The following is an 18,564-nucleotide window of genomic DNA, read 5'->3' on the forward strand; positions in this document are numbered from 1 at the left end:
TATTCATCCCCACCTCAAAAAATAATAACTCCTATTGATGTTATTAATGTTTAAAAAATCTTTATTCTATACTTTACAATAAAATCAATATAGCTAATGTTTTCAGTTTTTGAAGAAAAAAATATTATTATACAATGTAATAAATAAAACTATAATAAAAAAAAAGTAAAAACTATCGTCAATTATTCGACTTTAGATATTAAATTCGCGGATATACAAACATCTGCGAAGATCACGGATTAATTCGGATGGATATCCGGTTTCGCAAAAAAAATATTTTAATAGATAACCGGATATGAAAATTCTTTAACAGTGCGGATTTATTTTATCCGGATACTAGCCGGATACAAACACTATAAATTGACACTTAGAAAAAATAATAAATAAATCACATCACAAAGTACATTGGACGTTAATTTACTAAATTTTTTTGGATCATAGTACTAATTTTAGATCATCAGAGTTTCAAATGATCGAGATTATCGAATCATAATGTGGAATTAATTTTTAAAATGGATATTTATAAAGTTTTAAAATCATCAAAGTCAAAATTTTCGAAACTAAATTTTTTAAAATTAAGTTCTTTGTATGAATTCAGATCAATTTTTCGTGATCTCGTGATAGATTTAATCCCGATGCAACAATAAAGATTCTTAGAGGGTATAATGACTATAATCCAGTTAAACGAAAAAAGCGTTTAATAATGCAAGATATATTTACACTTCATTTAATAGTAATTATAGTGAAAATTTTGTTTAAATCGCATAGCAAGTGAAAGTAGTATAATAATTCTGAATACGGTTGTTTCACTGGCTTGGAAGCAATTGTTTTAATTATTGTTATTTTTATGGGAAAATCCGGTTAAAAAGTTAATTATAAGGTACTGATATCAAATTTTTTGAAATTTATGTTCGTTTAATTTCATTTTATTATATTATATTATATTATTTATTTATTTATTTTTTTCAGAAAAAAAATAAAGACGAAAGTAGAACGTAAATTTCGGCTTACATGCCAAAGAATATAGTAAAATTTTACGATTTTATCGAATAATAACAATCGAAATTTAATTTCGTCTAGAATTATTTAATTAAATTAAACAAGTCACATAAAGGTATACTGGGAAATTTAATTTACGCTTTGCAATTGATCAAGACAAACTAATTGGTATAATTCTTTTCTTCTTTATATTCTTATAAATCTATTAATCTAATAATTTCTATTACACAAAAAGTCAAAAATAAAATTTTAAACAAGGAAACATATAATTAAATATTAATCTGAAATATTTCATATTCTTCTATAAAAAACTTATCTTCGGTTTTTCTGATAGGTTTTTCATAGGATGACTTTTTACAATGACACCTATCAAATTTCTGCACTAAATCACCACCACTAATCATTATAACTTCGGATAATGTAAGGTCACTTTTACCAAATGATGGACCAAGTTTCTTCGAATAATTTATGGCATACTTTTTATCCTTCACTCTACTTAGAAGATAATCTTCATTATTTTCATTATTCATAAGGGAGAATATAAAACTATCGTTAGTAATGCCAAAACCTCCAGATTTCCATTTAATCGGATTATACCCTCCAAGAATTTCATTACTACCTCGTACTTTAATAACTGTTACGGTATTAGATTGATTATCACAAATGTTGTGAAATTTTTCAGAAGTCAATCCATCACGAGATCTACGAAAAATTAATTTAAATTCATATAATTTGTTTGCCTTATCTGTAATTTCTAATCTATCAATCCATTTTGAGATTAATTCAGCATGTTGGATTGTAATAATTTTCGAATCTATACTCATTGAACCATCTTTTGAAATTGATTCAATCTGTTTGTTTGAATTGACTATTGAATTAACGCCCCTTGAACTGATTGTTTTGATCGTTTGAGGTTCGGTTGGCATATAATCATGATTCAAAAAAATTTTCAATAATTCCTTATATAATTCCTTCGGTAAAATTTTCTTATATGGTAAAACTTTATCCATAAATTCTTTAGAAGACAAAGTAAAGAATTTAATAAAAGGAATAGATTGTTGTAAGGTATTCTTTAAAACATTGAAATCATCTTTTGAAAAGTTTGCAGGATCAGAAGGGAGTTCAGGATTTTGAGTGAGTCCCCATTTAAGAACATGTTCCCAGACTTGAATTCCATCCATTTGAAGATCATCATGTTGAATAAGAGAAATCAAAGTTCTCTCTGAAATTGAAGTAAAATCGGGTGAATTAAAAATTTTTTCCGATTGTTTAGAAATTAATTCCGTACAAAACTTTTGAAGTTCTAAGAAAGAATCACTCTCAAAACTAGTTTGATACATTGGAATAAAATTTTGTTCAATCCAGTCTGCTTGATTATTAATCAAAAATGATTGTGTATAGGGTATTAATTCCTGAAGATTTAGTTCACTGGCAGCAACCAAAATTTTAACAACGTACGAAGCATCAAATTCTTCCAAAGAAAGTTTTCCTCCATAAATATACCTAAAAAAAAAAAGAAAAATTATTTTTTTTTATGAAATAGTTACAAAATTATGTAAACTATATATTAAAATAAATATTTCTAATTTAATCTTTTCTTACTTTAAAATTATTTGGAAAATTTCAGGTGAAATATTTGGTAATTTAATATGTACTAACGTTCCATCATTCTTCTTTTTATTTGTTGACAAAATTTTTTTCAAATAAGGGGAACGATAATTTAAAATAACCATATGAGAACGAAATATTTTAACATAAGGGTCGATACCAACTTCTATTGTAACATCATAATATTCTTCATCATCTAAAATTTCGAGTAAATTTTGTGATAATATCGGTAAAAATTTATTACCTGCCATAATAAATGAAATGGAAAATTAGCAGATCGTATCCGATGTTTGAATTTATAGGGGTACAAATATATCACTGCTGTTACACAAATTTTATTTGTCCTCTATTAATACAACATTTGTATCGGTTCGGATGATTGTCATTCAACTTATGGTTAGCTCAGTTTACTGGAAACGTAATTAGGAGTTAGGAAGTTAGCAAATATTCTGGTAAAAATGCCGTAAGACTCGCTCACAAATTATAAATAAACAATTAAACCCAAGGTAGATGATAAACTATTAACTATTTATTTATAGAAAAATAGAAGGAATTTGTTATTAGGCAATTAAAGTAGCGATAACTTAAGTTATTTGACTCTACTAATTCCTTATTTTAACATTATTTTCAACATTTATCAAATGATTCGAGATATTTCCTCATTACATTTATCTCATCATTACATAAATCTACTTCTAATCCACTAAAATTTTACAAACTGATCATTACGTGACATCACATGTACATTTTGTAACGTTTTAAAATCAATTGTAGTAATAAAATACTTTGAAATGATAATATTAAGTAATTGATAAATTGAAGTTTTTATTTTATTTTCATAATTTCATATTTTTTAATTGTTAATAAATAAAAATTTGTAATTATCAAATATTTATTATTAATGTTAATAAAAAGATTTATAATTACTATTATTATAATAATTATTTAAATTAATTCATAAAAAAATCTTATTTAAAAACAAAATTTCATAATTTCCATTAATTTTAAAATTCAATATAATTTTCAATTCTTATAAAATTCTTTTTAAAAATTTTCATCATCATTTGAAATATTTAAACTGATTTAAAGACGTGAGTATCTTATTTTTAAGATTTTTTTTTTGCGAAGGTCTCTTTCTTTCAAGCGTAATTCAAAAGGATTATTATCAATATTCTTTTGGAAAAATAATTACTCGTATTCCGAAGAAACGATCAAACTTTTAAGGGAATAACTTTATTAGCTGCGCCACAAGATTACAAAAAAAAGAAGTAATAAATATGAGATAACCAAAAATTTGTAACTTTTTATTAGATATTTTATATTTTATTACAATATACAGTCGACTCTGGTTATAACGAACCTGTTTGTACCGAAACCTCGTTATACCGAATCATAATTTCCAGAACCGATTTTTTATAAATAATTTCACTGGATATAACGAACTTTTATAATAAAACACTATATAACGCATCCGAACCAAACTTAACCAGCCCCTATATATCAGCTATATAATAACTTTATACTTTCTATAACGAACGGTCATGTGACTATATAGTAGTCCAGGCCAATTTTATAGTGCTGGCTAGAATTACTAGTAATTTTTTCGAAAATTTATGTTAAAAAGAAATTATAATTTTGGCCAGCATTACAAATTTGGCCTAAATTGCCTATAAAGAAAACTAGTTCGGTATATTATATAACGAATTCACAATATACCGAACTAAACCTCCTGGAACGGAGGGTTCGTTATATCCAGAGTTGACTGTAGTCATATACTCATATACATGTACTGAATGTATAATAACAATTAAATCTTGCGTCATAAATATATATAATATTGGATAGTGTAAATATAGTTTCAAAGGCACAATATTTTTAAAATAATAAGAAATCGAAAAAATATAGATAGATTTCAAACAAAAAAAAAACTTCGGCTCTTATATTAAATAGTATAAAAATACAATGAAAATCACCTCGCCAATATTTATGATTTAATATTAATTTGAAATACTTCATATTCTTCAATAGAAAAATGATCGAAAGTATTTCTGATCTGCTTTTCATAAAAAAATTTTTTACAAAAATTGGTATTATTACAAAAAGAATCACTAGCGTAAAGGCCTCCAAATACCGTGAGGTCACCAATACCAAATGATGGACCGTAATATGAAAAATAATTTACGGCATAGCTTTCATCTACTACTCGACTCAAAATATAATCATTAATATCTTCCTTAAAAGAAAATATGAAACTATTTTTAGTTTTACCATAATGTTTGATCGTACTTTTAGATTTAGAATCCCATTTAATCGGATTATATCCTCCAAGAATTTCATTACTGTTTTTTACTTCAATAATTGTTACAGTATGAGATCGATTATCACAAATTTCATGGAACTTTTTAAATGTAAATCCGTCACGAGATCCTCGAAGAATTAATTCGAATTTATACAAATTGTTCAACTTGTTCGTGTTCTCTAATCTATCAATCCATTTTGAGATTAATTCAACATGTTGATTTGTAATGATTTTTGAATCAATATTCTCATTAGAATCAATTTCTTTGATTTCTTTGATTTTTCTATTTGATGGTCTATAATCATGATTAAGAAAAGTTTTCAATAGATCATTATATAATTCTTCCGGTAAAACTTTTCGATAAGGAAATACACTATCCAAAAATTCTTTTGAGGTCAAATTATAAAATTTAATAAAAGAAATACATTGTTGTAAGGTATTCTTCAAAGTATTATAATTGTCGTTTGAATAGCTTGAAGGGTCTGAAGAAAGTTCAGGATTTTGACCAATACCCCATTTAAGAACATGTTCCCAAATTTGAACTTCCCTCATTTGAAGATTATCATGTTGAATAAGAGAGATTAATAAATTTTCTGAAATTGAAGTAAAATCAGTTGAATTAAAAATTTTTTCTGATTGTTTGGATATTAACTCTGTACAAAAATTTTGAAGTTCTGAGAAAGAATCATTTTCAAAGTACGTTCGAAATATAAAATTAAAATTTTGTTCAATCCAGTCTGCTTTGTACTTAATTAAAAATAATTGAGTATTCGGAATTAATTCTTGAAGACCTAGTTCATTTGCGGCAATTAAAATTTTAACGATATCAGAAGCATCATATTCTTTATAAAGAATTATTCCTCCATAGATATACCTAAAATGAAAACGTTTATAAAATCATACAAAACAAATAATTGTTCACTAAATAATTTAAATATTGTTACCTTAAAATTATTTGAAAAATTTCAGGTAAAATGTTTGGTAATTTTATATGTGTTAAAGTCCCGTCACTTTTCTTTTTATTAGTTGACAAAATTCTTCTCAAATGAAAAGAACGATAATTTAAAATAGCTATATGAGCACGAAATATTTTTACGTGAGGATCATCACCAACTTCAATTGTAATATCATAATATTCATCATCATCTAATATTTCAAGTAAATTTTGAGATAATTTTTGTAAATATACATAACGATCATTACGAAAACGAACCATTATAATTGAAATATGGTGCCGGAACTCTATACTCAAAAATAAAATTGTGATAATTATAAATCTTTCAACACTTTAATAAAATAGAATTTCAAAGAAATAAACCGGTAACTTTGTTCTACAAGACAAGTACTATTAAATTACCGGTCAGATTTTCAAAAAAATATCTACATAAAAAGTTATAAGCGTTTGAAATTTGGTTATTTTTATATGATTGGCCCAAATTTGAAACAAAAAGTCACATAAATGCATTTATTTTATGAGAATTTACATAAATCGTATTGACATTTAATTATTTTAAGGCTTAAAATGGCTTAAAATGTCCTTAATTTACTTAAAAGTCAAAATTCAACCCCATTTTAGCTTGATTGTTCTTAAATAAATACTACTTTCTGCTTTATTCTTTAGCCGATTTCCTTTTTTTTCCTTTTTTGTACATGCTCGTATCTGTTTTTTCTATTTTTTGTCCAAAATTGTGAGTTTTTATTGGCTATTATGCTTCTCACGTGATAAATTGAAAATTTGAACCATTTTTGAGTATAGAGTTCCGGCACCATAGAAAAATAAAAAATAAAGTTGTTGTAGATCATGTAGATCATATATGTATTTGAATATATACTAAAGTAGTATCACCAGAGTCGGATATAATAAAACCCGATTCCGATTACGCATCAATAGATAGATGAGATTCCGATGTTCACATTAACGAAAATCTTTTTCTACCTATCATAAATTTCAATCGCACTGACTTTGTGTTTAGACGCATAATACATTAGACAATTTACAGTCTTATATATATGATTCGATAATACATCAGAAAAATTATACAAGTAAGTTGTTATCTTAATCTTACAGTGTTTAAGAAATCCGTTCAAAAATATTATGGTAATTTTTTCTATGAAATCTATTCACTAATATTCATTATGTATTTATTATAACTTGTTGATGATTTTGTATATATCTTTCTTTTGGTATTTTGGCAATTTGAATATATACCAATTAAAAAACACATATATCGGTTATCTACTAGTTTCATGAATGGTTTTTAACGGTGTACTTACTGTATGATAAATCAAGTTTGTAGAATTAATTATTTTGGGTAACCAGACTTTTCGCCGAAGGCCAAAGCCATTTCGCCGAAAAATTATTTATTCCATTTGGTTAGTTTATTGTTTTTATACTAAATACATAAAGAAATGTTTTCTAGAAAATCTTTGAATTAGCTGATTTTATTAAATTTATCTCGTTGTTTATAATATATCAATAGTCTTTTTTTTATTTACTTTTTCGTGAGTAAATGAAATGTTTTCAAGAAAATAAAGTATTTATTTATTTCTTAATAATTAATATCAGTTACTTGAATGTTAAAGTGATAATATCTGGAAAAAAAAAAAATCTCTAAAAATAATTTATTTAATATTTATTTTCATTGCTACCATTTTTCGGCGAAATCATAAGTAAAAAATTTTCAAAAATAATTAAATATCTATACCTTTTATCGCTGTTTTCAGAATTCTTCTACCTCATGCAAATTACTTAATAAAATAAAATTATAAGATTACAGGGTGATTTATACCAGACAATAACCGGACAATTTGTCCGGTAATCGATCTGTAATTATAATCACCCAGCAATCACAACGTACACAGAAATCTGAAAATTGCAATAATTATTTTGATCGGTTATCCTATATAAATCTGAAAAACTTCATATTCTTCTACAGCAAAATCAACTTCAGCTTCTCTGATTTGTTTTTCATAAGATTTATTTATACAATAATTAGAACAATTACTAAAAGAATATTCAGGATTTAAAAGGTCTCCATATATTGTAAGGTCTCCACGACCAAATGATGGTCCATCATAAAGAGAATTATTTATAGCGTACTTTTCATCCTTCACCCGACTTAATATATGGTTTTTAATATCTTTCTTATTATTAAAAGAAAATATGAAACTATCTGTAGTCTTACTATATTCATTAGAAAATGCTTTACTGCACATTTTGGATTTCCACATAATTGGATTGTACCCTCCGAGAATTTCCTCACTGCTTTTTACTTTGATAATTGATACAGTATGAGATTTATTATTACAAATTTCATGAAAATTTTCGGCCGTAAATCCATCACGAGACGAAGAATTAATTTAAATTCGTATGAATTTTTCAATTCATCTGTAAACTCTAGTCTGTCAATCCATTTGGAAATTAATTCAGCATGTTAAATTGTAATGATTTTTGAATCTATGTATTTTAAACCAATTTCTTTAGTTTCTTTGATTGTCTGTGGCACCGACTTTTTACTTGGTTTATAATCATTATCCAAAAAACATTTAATCAAATTTTCGTGTATCTCTTCAGGAATAATCTTTTTATATGGATACACTTTATTCAAGAATTCTTTAGAAGTAAATTCAGTAAATTTAATGAAAGGAATTATCTGTTGTACAGTATTTTTTAAGGCATTAAAATCATCGTTTGAATAATTTGAAGAATCCGAGGAAAGTTCAGGATTCTGAGCAATACCCCATTTAAGCACATGTTCCCAAATTTTAACTTCACTCATTTGAACATTATCAAGTTGAATAAGAGAGATTAAACTTTTTCCTGAAATTGAAGTAAAATCGGGTGAATTAAAAATTTTTTCCGGTTGTTTAGACATTAACTCCGTACAAAAATTTTGGAGTTCTGAGAAAGAATTATTTTCAAAGCTCGTTCGATATATCAAGTTAAAATTTTGCTCAATCCAGTTTGTTTTGCTCTTAATCAAGAATAATTGAATATTCGGAATTAATTCTTGAAGTCCTAATTCACTTGCAGCAACTAAAATTTTAACGATATTAGAAGTATCATATTCTTCTAAAGTAAGTTTTCCCCCATAAATATACCTAAAATGAATCCGTTTAAAAATTAAATAAAAAAGAAAAATAATTTACTTATTTAGTTAATTTAATAATTCCTACCTTAAAATTGTTTGAAAAATATCAGGTAAAATATTTGGTAATTTTATATGTATTAAGGTTCCATCACTTTTCTTTTTATTAGTTGACAAAATTCTTCTCAAGTAAGGGGAACGATAATTTAAAATAACTATATGAGCACGAAATACTTTTACGTAAGGGTCATTACCAACTTCAATTGTAACATCATAATATTCTTCGTCATCTAATATTTCAAGTAAATTTTGTGATAATTTTTGAAAATATACATTACGAACCATTATATTAAAATGAAATAGAAAAAATAAAGTTAATTGTGCAGATCGTATGTGTATTTTCACCATACTCGGATATAATAAAATCCGAATCACTTTCAAAAATAATACTAACTCTTTATATATTATATGACTCAAGAATACAGCAGATATACAAGTAAGTTATCTTAATCTTATTATTTAAGGAATCAGTTTAAAAATATTATAATAATTTTTCTATGAAAATTTTATTGATACTAGATATCAATTAAAAATTTTCGCGAATGATATTTAAATTTATAGAATTTATTATCTTGACTCGTTTGGTATTTAATTCAAAAAATTTATATCGATTAATTATTGCAGTATGGGATAAAAGTGAGTTTAATCGAACAAATAAGAAAAAAATATGTGGTTATTGCAATCATCGATGACCGGTATGTGTTTATTTATTCTTTTTTCTCATCATCATCTGTCAATATATTAAATTTTTTATAATAAAAATTTGTATAAGACTAATTTTAACCCGGGGTGATTTAACCTGGGCGATTTAACCTACTAATAAGTATATAAGTTTGCCCAAATTTAAACATAAGAGTCATTGTCAAAAAATGTCCAAATAAATAAAATCTATGTAAAGTGAAATGAATAAAAAAAAAATAATCGGCAAAAAATCATGTAAAATATAAAAATATAAATTTTTAGGGGGGCGATTTAACCCATGTTATTTAACCCAGGGACAAGTTAGCAAAATTCTAAAAATTTAATTACTAATTTGATCAAATTAGACTAAAGTCAGATTCAGATATATACACTATTTTATTGCACCTATACTATAAATATTGGTAGGTTTCTTTTCTTTCTTTTCTTCATCTTTCCATATTGTAGTTAGTTGGTGGTTTTGTTTATCTATTAATCTATTAAATATTTTTTCTCACTCTTACGTATAAACATAGCAGCACAGAAACTCTGTTACACATTAATGTTTATTAGATTAAAATAATTTCATGAATGTTAATATCACATATAATCAAATATTATTTCATTCATTACTACTGTATCCTTCCACTTTATTAATAAAATTCGCACGACATTTTTTTTTAAAAAAAATATACTGAAACTCTGTGAATACGATTTAATTCTAAAACCGGAGAAAAATATATTTTCGGAATAAACATGTTAATTTATATATAAATTAATAAATCAAATGAAAACAAATTGACAAAGTAACAAACTAATACAACTAATACAAAATTTTTAATGCTTAACAATACTATAAATAATAATTTTCCAGAAATAATTTTATATCACTCAAAATTATTTTGATTATTTAAGTAACTATAATCTGGAAAATTTCATATTCTTCTATGGCAAATTTATCACCAGTTTCTCTTATCTGTTTTTCATAGGATGATCTTTTACAATAATTACCATAATCATGAAAAAAGTCTCCACAAATTACAAGGTCAGATATACCAAATGATGGCCCCAATGAAATACTATTATCTATGGCGTAATTTTCATTTTCCACCCGGCTTAAGATATGATTTTTAATATCAACCTTATTATTAAAAGAAAATATGAAACTATCTTTAGTTTTACTATAATCATAATCGCTAAAATCGTAGTCTCTAGATTCCCACATAATTGGATTGTACCCTCCAAGAATTTCATCACTGTTTTTTACTTTGATAATTGATACAGTATGAGATTTATCATCACAAATTTCATGAAATTTTTCAGGCGTAAATCCATCACGAGATCCACGAAAAATTAATTTGAAATCATATGAATTTTTCAATTCATCTGTAATGTCTAATCTATCAATCCATTTTGAGATCAATTCAGCATGTTGAATTGTAATGATTTTTGAGTCTATATTTTTTAGACTAATTTTTTTAGTTTCATTGATCGTCCGTTGTCCTGACTTTTTACTTGGTTTATAATCATTGTCCAAAAAACAGCTAATCAAATTTTCATGTAGGTCTTCAGGAATAATCTTTTTATATGGGTACACCTTATTCAAGAATTCTTTAGAAGTAAATTCAGTAAAATTAATAAAAGGGATAAACTGTTGTAAAGTATTTTTTAAAACATTAAAATCATCGTTTGAATAATTTGAAGGGTCCGAAGAAAGTTCAGGATTCTGAGCAATACCCCATTTAAGCACATGTTCCCAAATTTGAACTTCACTCATTTGAACTTTATCTAGTTGGATAAGAGAGATTAAAACTTTTTCTGAAATTGAAGTAAAATCAGGTGAATTAAAAATTTTATCCGGTTGTTTGGAAATTAATTCTGTGCAAAACTTTTGAAGGTCCAAGAAAGAGTCATTTTCAAAGCTTGTTTGATATATCGAGTTAAAATTTTGTTCTATCCATTTTGTTTTGTTTTTAATCAAGAATGATTGCAAATGGGGAATTAATTCTTGAAGACTTAGTTCACTAGCAGCAACCAAAATTTTAACGACATACGAAGTATCATATTCTTCTAAAGTAAGTTCTCCCCCATAAATATACCTAAAATAAAAAACCGTCGATAAAATTATAAATATAAATTATAAACAATAACTTGTCTACAACAATTAATTAAATACCTTAAGATTATTTGAAAAATTTCGGGTAAAATACTTGGTAATTTAATATGCGTTAAAGTTCCATCATTTTTCCTTTTGTTAGTTGACAAAATTCTTCTCAAGTAAGGAGAACGATAATTTAAGATAACCATATGGGCACGAAATACTTTTACGTAAGGATCGTTACCAACTTCAATTGTAACATCATAATATTCTTCGTCGTCTAAAATTTCGAGTAAATTTTGGGATAATTTTGATAAAAGTAGTTCATTAGCCATTATATAAGTCAAAAAAACGCTAAAAAGAATAATTTTTCTTTTTATATTGTTGTAGATCATTTCAAATTAGGGATGGCACTTGGTTCGGTTAAACGATATAACCGATTCGGATCTACAGAGTGACTCGAACCGGTTTTCTAAATGATATACTTAGGGTGCTATTTAAATGACATTAATTTCTATTGATTAAAAATAATAATATAACTTAGTATTTTACTATTTTACTACTACTTTAACTATAACAAATTAAGATACGGTAGCGTATGAGCACTTTTTAAATAAAAACGTTGAGAGTAATTAGCTACTCGAATTAGATAATTCTGACGATTAAATTCGGTTTTACTGTATGTTAGTGCTGAACCATTTAAGACTTGTGTTTAAGAATGAAATTTACTTTGACTGCGCAGTATCCCAGTGCATAGTTACAATTTGAAAACTTAAAATAGTGTATTATTTTTTTGTGTAGAAATAATGTCTTTTGAAGAAACATCTTTCCATAAAAAAAAATAATTTTTAAAAATTTGTGCATTCCAACAACCAATAATTTATTATATTCATTTTATACCTCAAGAGAAGTATATTTTATTGGAATGGGGATAAAATAGAATAGAGGTGGAAGTAGAAATAGATGTTAAATGATAAGTTTATATTAATGAAATGAAAAAAATCTGGAATTTGATTAAATCATTTATTTATATTATAACTAAAAAAGATATTGATGTAAAAAAAAAAGCCTTTAATAATGAAATTTTGATATAATTAAAATTTTCAAATTTTTTAAAAATTTTTAAAAGAGTAAAAACTCTCTCAAATTTTGCGATCTTAAATGACAACATAAAATAGAAAAATTGAAACGCTTTAAACTTACATTTTTTTTACAAACATTATTTCAATTATTAAATATTATTTAATTTATAAGTATTTATTTATTTCAATTTATTAATCAAGTAATTTAATAAATGAATATAATTAATTATACATGTATAAACAAGTCAATATATTTTCAATTTTTTGTACATAAAAAAATGATTAATGAATTTTATACACGTTTCTTAATAATCGACCGTGATTTTTTATGGGTGATGTTTATTTAAAAGGATAAACTAAAAAGTCTATCAGTAGTTTAAAATTGTATACGGGACTGCTTCCCATCTAATAACACAAGACTAAGTCATGAAATCTAGTTTGTTTGGAACCATCAAAAAAAGGTCTTAAGTGGTTAACCAAAGGGTATTAACCGGTTAAAATTAATAGCTTAGGAATTTTTGTCCTAATAAATGTATAATAATTAATAAATTTAATAATATAAATTTAACACACAGTAAGATCAATTTTTATCACAAATGAATTTAAAAATAGATATTCTACACTTTGAACAATTATCTCACATGAACAATCTACGACTTCCATATCTGTTATTATAAAATAAACTCTTAGTACACATATTAAGAGATCAATTTATTTTATCATGAAAGAAAACACAAAATATTAGCGTAACGGTAAGGATTCACGAAAAAGTATTTCAAAATTTGCTGTTTTAAATATTTTATACAGATCATTCAAATTTTTTGATTCGATATAATTGTGAAAAATAAAATACGTTTAATAACCCAATAGATGATAGATGAGAAGCAAAATTTATACCTACAATAATACTAGTACATAAGTACAGTATTTAACATGACTATTTTAATAGACTAATTTTTATACAAGATAAAATCAAATTAACGATGATTAAAATTTCATTATCATTGCTAAGTGCATAAAATACAAATTTTTTCTTTATTAATAAAAAAATATGAAGAATTTCTATCGTTGATGAAAAATAACCCAAAATATTTTGACCTAATACTTTAATAGGTTAAAAAACATTAAAATTTGATCTGAAATATTTCATATTCTTCTACAAAATATTTATCTACTGTATATCTGATCTTTTTATCATAAGAATTTTTTTTGCAATAACCAGTTCTATTATTAAAGGTTTTAAGGTCTTCCCGACCAAATGATGGTCCAAATGAATAAAAATTATTTAACGCGTGTTTTTCATCCTCCACACGACTTAATATATGATTTTTAATATTAAAAGAAAATATAAAACTATCTTTAGTTTTACTATATTCATTATTGGGAAGTAAAGATTGAAGATCATATTTAGATTGCCATGTAATCGGATTGTATCCTCCTAGAATTTCGTCACTATTCTCTACTTTAATTATTGTTATAGTGTGAGATTTATTATCACAAATTTCATGAAATTTTTCAGCCGTAAATCCATCACGAGATCCTCGAAGAATTAATTCGAATTCATATAAATTTTTCAACTCATCTGTATTTTCTAATCTATCAATCCATTTTGAGATTAATTCAACATGCTGATGCGTAATAATTTTTGAATCAATAATCTTAGCAGAACTGATTTCTCTGATTTCTTTAGTTTCTTTGATTTCCTTTGTTTCTTTAATCTCTTCCGTTTCACTGGTTTCTTTAATTTCTTTAGTTGATGGCCTATAATCATGATCAAGAAAAATTTTCAACAAATCATTATATAATTTGTCTGGCAAAATTTTTCGATAAGGAAATATATTGTCCAAAAATTCTTTTGATGACAAATTATAAAATTTAATAAAAGGCATGCAATTTTGCAAGGTATTCTTTAGTTTGTTATAATCATCATTTGAATAGTCTGAAAGATCTGAAGAAAGTTCAGGATTCTGAGCAATACCCCATTTAAGAACATGTTCCCAAACCTGAACTTCACTAATTTGAAGATTATCATGTTGAATAAGAGAGATTAATGAATTTTCTGAAATTGAAATAAAATCAGATGAATTAAAAATTTTCTCCGGTCGTTGAGACATTAAATTAATACAAAAATTTTGAAGTTCTAAGAAAGAATCGCTTTCAAAGCTCGTTCGATATATCATGTTAAAATTTTGTTCAATCCAGTTCCTTTTTCTTTTAATCAAAAATGATTGTATATCTGGAATTACTTCTTGAAGACCTAGTTCATTTGCCGTAACTAAAAGTTTAACGATATCGAAAGCATCATATTCTTTCAATAAAAGTATTCCTCCGTAGATATACCTAAAATGAAAATAATTAAAATAAAAATAAAATAATGTATTTGTTTTATTAATTAAAATTAAAAAATTTCTTAGTTACCTTAAAATTATTTGAAAAATTTCGGGTAAAATGTTTGGTAATTTTATATGTGTCAAATTTCCATCACTTTTCTTTTTATTAGTTGATAAAATTTTTTTCAAATGAGGAGAACGATAACTTAAAATAACTATATGAGCACGAAATACTTTTGTGTGAGGGTCATCACCGACTTCTATTGTAACATCATGATATTCGTCGTCATCCAATACTTCAAGTAAATTTTGAGATAATTTTTGTAAATGTTGTGGATATAAATTGCGATTATTACGAATACGATTACGATTACGAACCATTATAATTTAAAGAAAAAAATGGAGTTAAAATTTTTGTAGATCATATTTCATCGTATATTCATTTATACACAAAAACAGTCATGTGGTCACACAAAATCCTTAACAATTTAGCCACGACAATTTTGGGAAACTTTGTGAAAAAAAAAAAAAAAAAAAAATATCAAAAATATTAATTTATGGCATATTGATAAACTTTGTTACCAAAAAATGAAAATAAACTTATACATTTTTATTATTTAATAATAATTTTGTATCTCTTAACAATTATTTTGATCGATTATCCTGACATAATCTGAAAAACTTCATAGTCTTCTACAGCAAAATTATCTTCAGTTTCCCTAATCGGTTTTTCATAAGATAATTGTGTACAAGAATTTGTACAATTATTAAAAGATCGTCTAGAGCCCCCACGTATTTTAAGATCCTTACGACCAAATGATGGTCCACATATAAGATAATTATCTATAGCGTACTTTTCATCCTCCACTCGACTTAATATGTGATTTTTAATATCTCTCTTATTTTTAAAAGAAAATATGAAACTATCCTTAGTTTTACTATATTCAGCAAAGTTTACTGTGCTTGCTTTAGATTCCCAAATAATCGGGTTGTACCCTCCGAGAATTTCATCACTATCTTTTACTTTAATAATTGCTACAGTATGAGATTTGTTATTACAAATTTCATGAAATTTTTCAGGCATAAACCCATCACGAGATCCACGAAAGATTAATTTGAATTTATATAAATTTTCTAATTTGTCTTCGTACTCTAATCCATCAACCCATTTTGAGATTAATTCAACATGTTGATGCATAATAATTTTTGAATTAATACTCTTATTAGAATTAATTCCTTCAATTTTTTCGATTCCTTCGGTTTCTTTTATTTCCTTTGATTCTTTAATTACTTTTTTTTCCTTGGCTTCTTTGACCGATGGTCTATAATCATGATCAAGAAAAATTTTCAATAGATCCATATATAATTCTTCTGGAAAAAGTTTTTGATAAGGAAGAATATTATCCAAAAATTCTCTTGAGGTTAAATTATAAAATTTAATAAAAGGAATACAATGTATCAAGGTATCCTTTAGAATGCTATAATCATCATTTGAGTAAGTCGTAAGATCTGAAGGAAGTTCAGAATTTTGAGCAATACCCCATTTAAGAACATGTTGCCAAACCTGAACATCACTCATTTGAAGATTTTCATTTTGAATAATAGAGATCAAAGCTTTTTCTGAAATTGAAGTAAAATCGGATGAATTAAAAATTTTTTCAGGTTGTTTAGACATTAACTCCGTACAAAAATTTTGAAGTTCTGAGAAAGAATCATTTTCAAAACTCGTTCGATATATCAAATTAAAATTTTTTTCAATCCAATTCATTTCGTGCATAATCAAAAATAATTGTGTATTCGGAATTAATTCTTCAAGATTTAACTCATTTGCGGCAACTAAAATTTTAACGATATCGGAAGCATCATATTCTTTCAAAGAAATTATTCCTCCATAAATATATCTTAAAATGAAATCAACGATTATAAAATTAATATAATAAAATAATAATAATAATAATAATGTATTTATTTTTTTTTAATTAAGAAAATTTTCTTACCTTAAAATTATTTGAAAAATTTCAGGTGAAATGTTTGGTAATTTTATATGCGGCAAATTTTCATCACTTTTCTTTTCATCATTAGTTGACAAAATTTTTCGAAAATAAGGAGAACGATAATTTAAAATAATTGAATGAGCATGAAACGTTTTTACGTAAGGATCATCACCGACTTCAATTGTAACATCATGATGTCCATCATCATTCAATATTTCAAGTAAATTTTGAGATAATTTTTGTAAATATACATTATCGGTAGCATCCATAATTGAAATAGAAAAGTAAAAATCAATTGTTGTAGATCGTATTCATCGTATATTTCATTTATATGCACAAAACTAGTCATATGGTCACACGAAATTCTTTTAATTTTTAGCCATGATTATTTTGGGTAAAGTTTGTGATCGCCATATACTAATTATTATGATCGATTGTCTTGTCCTGAAAACCATAGCAACATTATCTCAGTTCTCTGATCTGTTTTTCATAAGATAATCTTTTACATTTACTAGTACAATTATTAAAAGAGTGTTTAGAGCGTCGTATTCAAATATAAGACAATTATCTATAGCGTACTTTCATCCTCAACTTTAGGGTTATGGTTAGGGTTAGGGTTATGCTATGGAATTTCTAATATAAATTGTAAGTATTTTAATTATATAAGCATTAAATATAGTAATATTATGAAGTTATATGTTAAATATAGAAAACGGATTTTACAATAAAAATTGCTTTATAATGATCTATTTTTTTTTTTTGTGTTTTTTTTAGTATATGACTATTAATATCTTTCATTCTTTCTCATTTGATAAAAGAAAACATGAAACTATCTTTAGTTATATCATATATATCATCGGGTTTGTTGCAAATTCTTATTTCCCACATAATTGGATTGTACCCTCCCAAAATTTCATTACAATATAGTATGAGATTTATTATCACAAATTTCATGAAAATTTTTAGACGTAGATCCACCTTGTACCTGGGATGACGAAAGTACCCGAAATAGTGAAGGATAGCTTGACATTTTAATTATATGTCATATATACATATATATATATTTTACGAGCTATGGGTCTGTAATTACTACGAACTGTGAGTCAGCGATGTTTCAAGGATCAAATGCAATTATGAAAAAAATTTATCAATAAAAATGAGGATGCCGATCAACAGGATCATGGGATCCTTCAAATTATTCAAATGATATAAAATTTTAAGGAATACCTTTGCAAAAATTTATTCCTTTTACTAAATTTCATAATTTGATCTCAAAAGAATTTTGGATTATCAAAAATTTTTACCAGAAGAATTATTTATTGATCTAT

The 18,564-nt window shown here is 25.4% G+C and overlaps 7 protein-coding genes across 7 annotated transcripts; all 7 read right to left on the reverse strand.

The window, feature by feature from the left end:
• Positions 1-901: 901 nt before the first annotated feature.
• On the reverse strand, positions 902-2,858 carry OCT59_021102 (uncharacterized protein; the record flags this gene model as incomplete). The annotated part of the gene is made up of 2 exons (XM_025319923.2): positions 902-2,502; positions 2,602-2,858. The coding sequence occupies 2 exons, from the start codon at positions 2,856-2,858 to the stop codon at positions 1,269-1,271; spliced, it is 1,491 nt and encodes a 496-aa protein (XP_025172620.2). The 3' UTR covers positions 902-1,268.
• A 1,733-nt stretch (positions 2,859-4,591) lies between these two features.
• OCT59_021103 (uncharacterized protein) lies at positions 4,592-6,122 on the reverse strand (the record flags this gene model as incomplete). Its single annotated transcript, XM_066149623.1, has 2 exons — positions 4,592-5,780; positions 5,851-6,122. 2 exons carry the CDS (start codon positions 6,120-6,122, stop codon positions 4,592-4,594), a joined length of 1,461 nt encoding a protein of 486 aa, XP_065990512.1.
• A 1,679-nt stretch (positions 6,123-7,801) lies between these two features.
• Positions 7,802-8,122, reverse strand: OCT59_021104 (uncharacterized protein; the record flags this gene model as incomplete). The annotated part of the gene is made up of 1 exon (XM_066149624.1): positions 7,802-8,122. One exon carries the CDS (start codon positions 8,120-8,122, stop codon positions 7,802-7,804), a length of 321 nt encoding a protein of 106 aa, XP_065990513.1.
• A 218-nt stretch (positions 8,123-8,340) lies between these two features.
• OCT59_021105 (uncharacterized protein) lies at positions 8,341-9,339 on the reverse strand (the record flags this gene model as incomplete). Its single annotated transcript, XM_066149625.1, has 2 exons — positions 8,341-9,007; positions 9,083-9,339. 2 exons carry the CDS (start codon positions 9,337-9,339, stop codon positions 8,341-8,343), a joined length of 924 nt encoding a protein of 307 aa, XP_065990514.1.
• Positions 9,340-10,642: 1,303 nt separating this feature from the next.
• On the reverse strand, positions 10,643-12,165 carry OCT59_021106 (uncharacterized protein; the record flags this gene model as incomplete). Its single annotated transcript, XM_025319924.2, has 2 exons — positions 10,643-11,831; positions 11,909-12,165. 2 exons carry the CDS (start codon positions 12,163-12,165, stop codon positions 10,643-10,645), a joined length of 1,446 nt encoding a protein of 481 aa, XP_025172621.2.
• A 1,871-nt stretch (positions 12,166-14,036) lies between these two features.
• OCT59_021107 (uncharacterized protein) lies at positions 14,037-15,623 on the reverse strand (the record flags this gene model as incomplete). The annotated part of the gene is made up of 2 exons (XM_066149626.1): positions 14,037-15,252; positions 15,331-15,623. 2 exons carry the CDS (start codon positions 15,621-15,623, stop codon positions 14,037-14,039), a joined length of 1,509 nt encoding a protein of 502 aa, XP_065990515.1.
• A 199-nt stretch (positions 15,624-15,822) lies between these two features.
• Positions 15,823-17,505, reverse strand: OCT59_021108 (uncharacterized protein; the record flags this gene model as incomplete). Its single annotated transcript, XM_066149627.1, has 2 exons — positions 15,823-17,143; positions 17,240-17,505. 2 exons carry the CDS (start codon positions 17,503-17,505, stop codon positions 15,901-15,903), a joined length of 1,509 nt encoding a protein of 502 aa, XP_065990516.1. The 3' UTR covers positions 15,823-15,900.
• Between the last annotated feature and the right edge of the window lie 1,059 nt (positions 17,506-18,564).

The sequence above is a fragment of the Rhizophagus irregularis genome, chromosome 3 (genome assembly GCF_026210795.1).
Source record: "Rhizophagus irregularis chromosome 3, complete sequence".
In the NCBI taxonomy this organism is placed as follows: Eukaryota; Fungi; Glomeromycota; class Glomeromycetes; order Glomerales; family Glomeraceae; genus Rhizophagus; species Rhizophagus irregularis.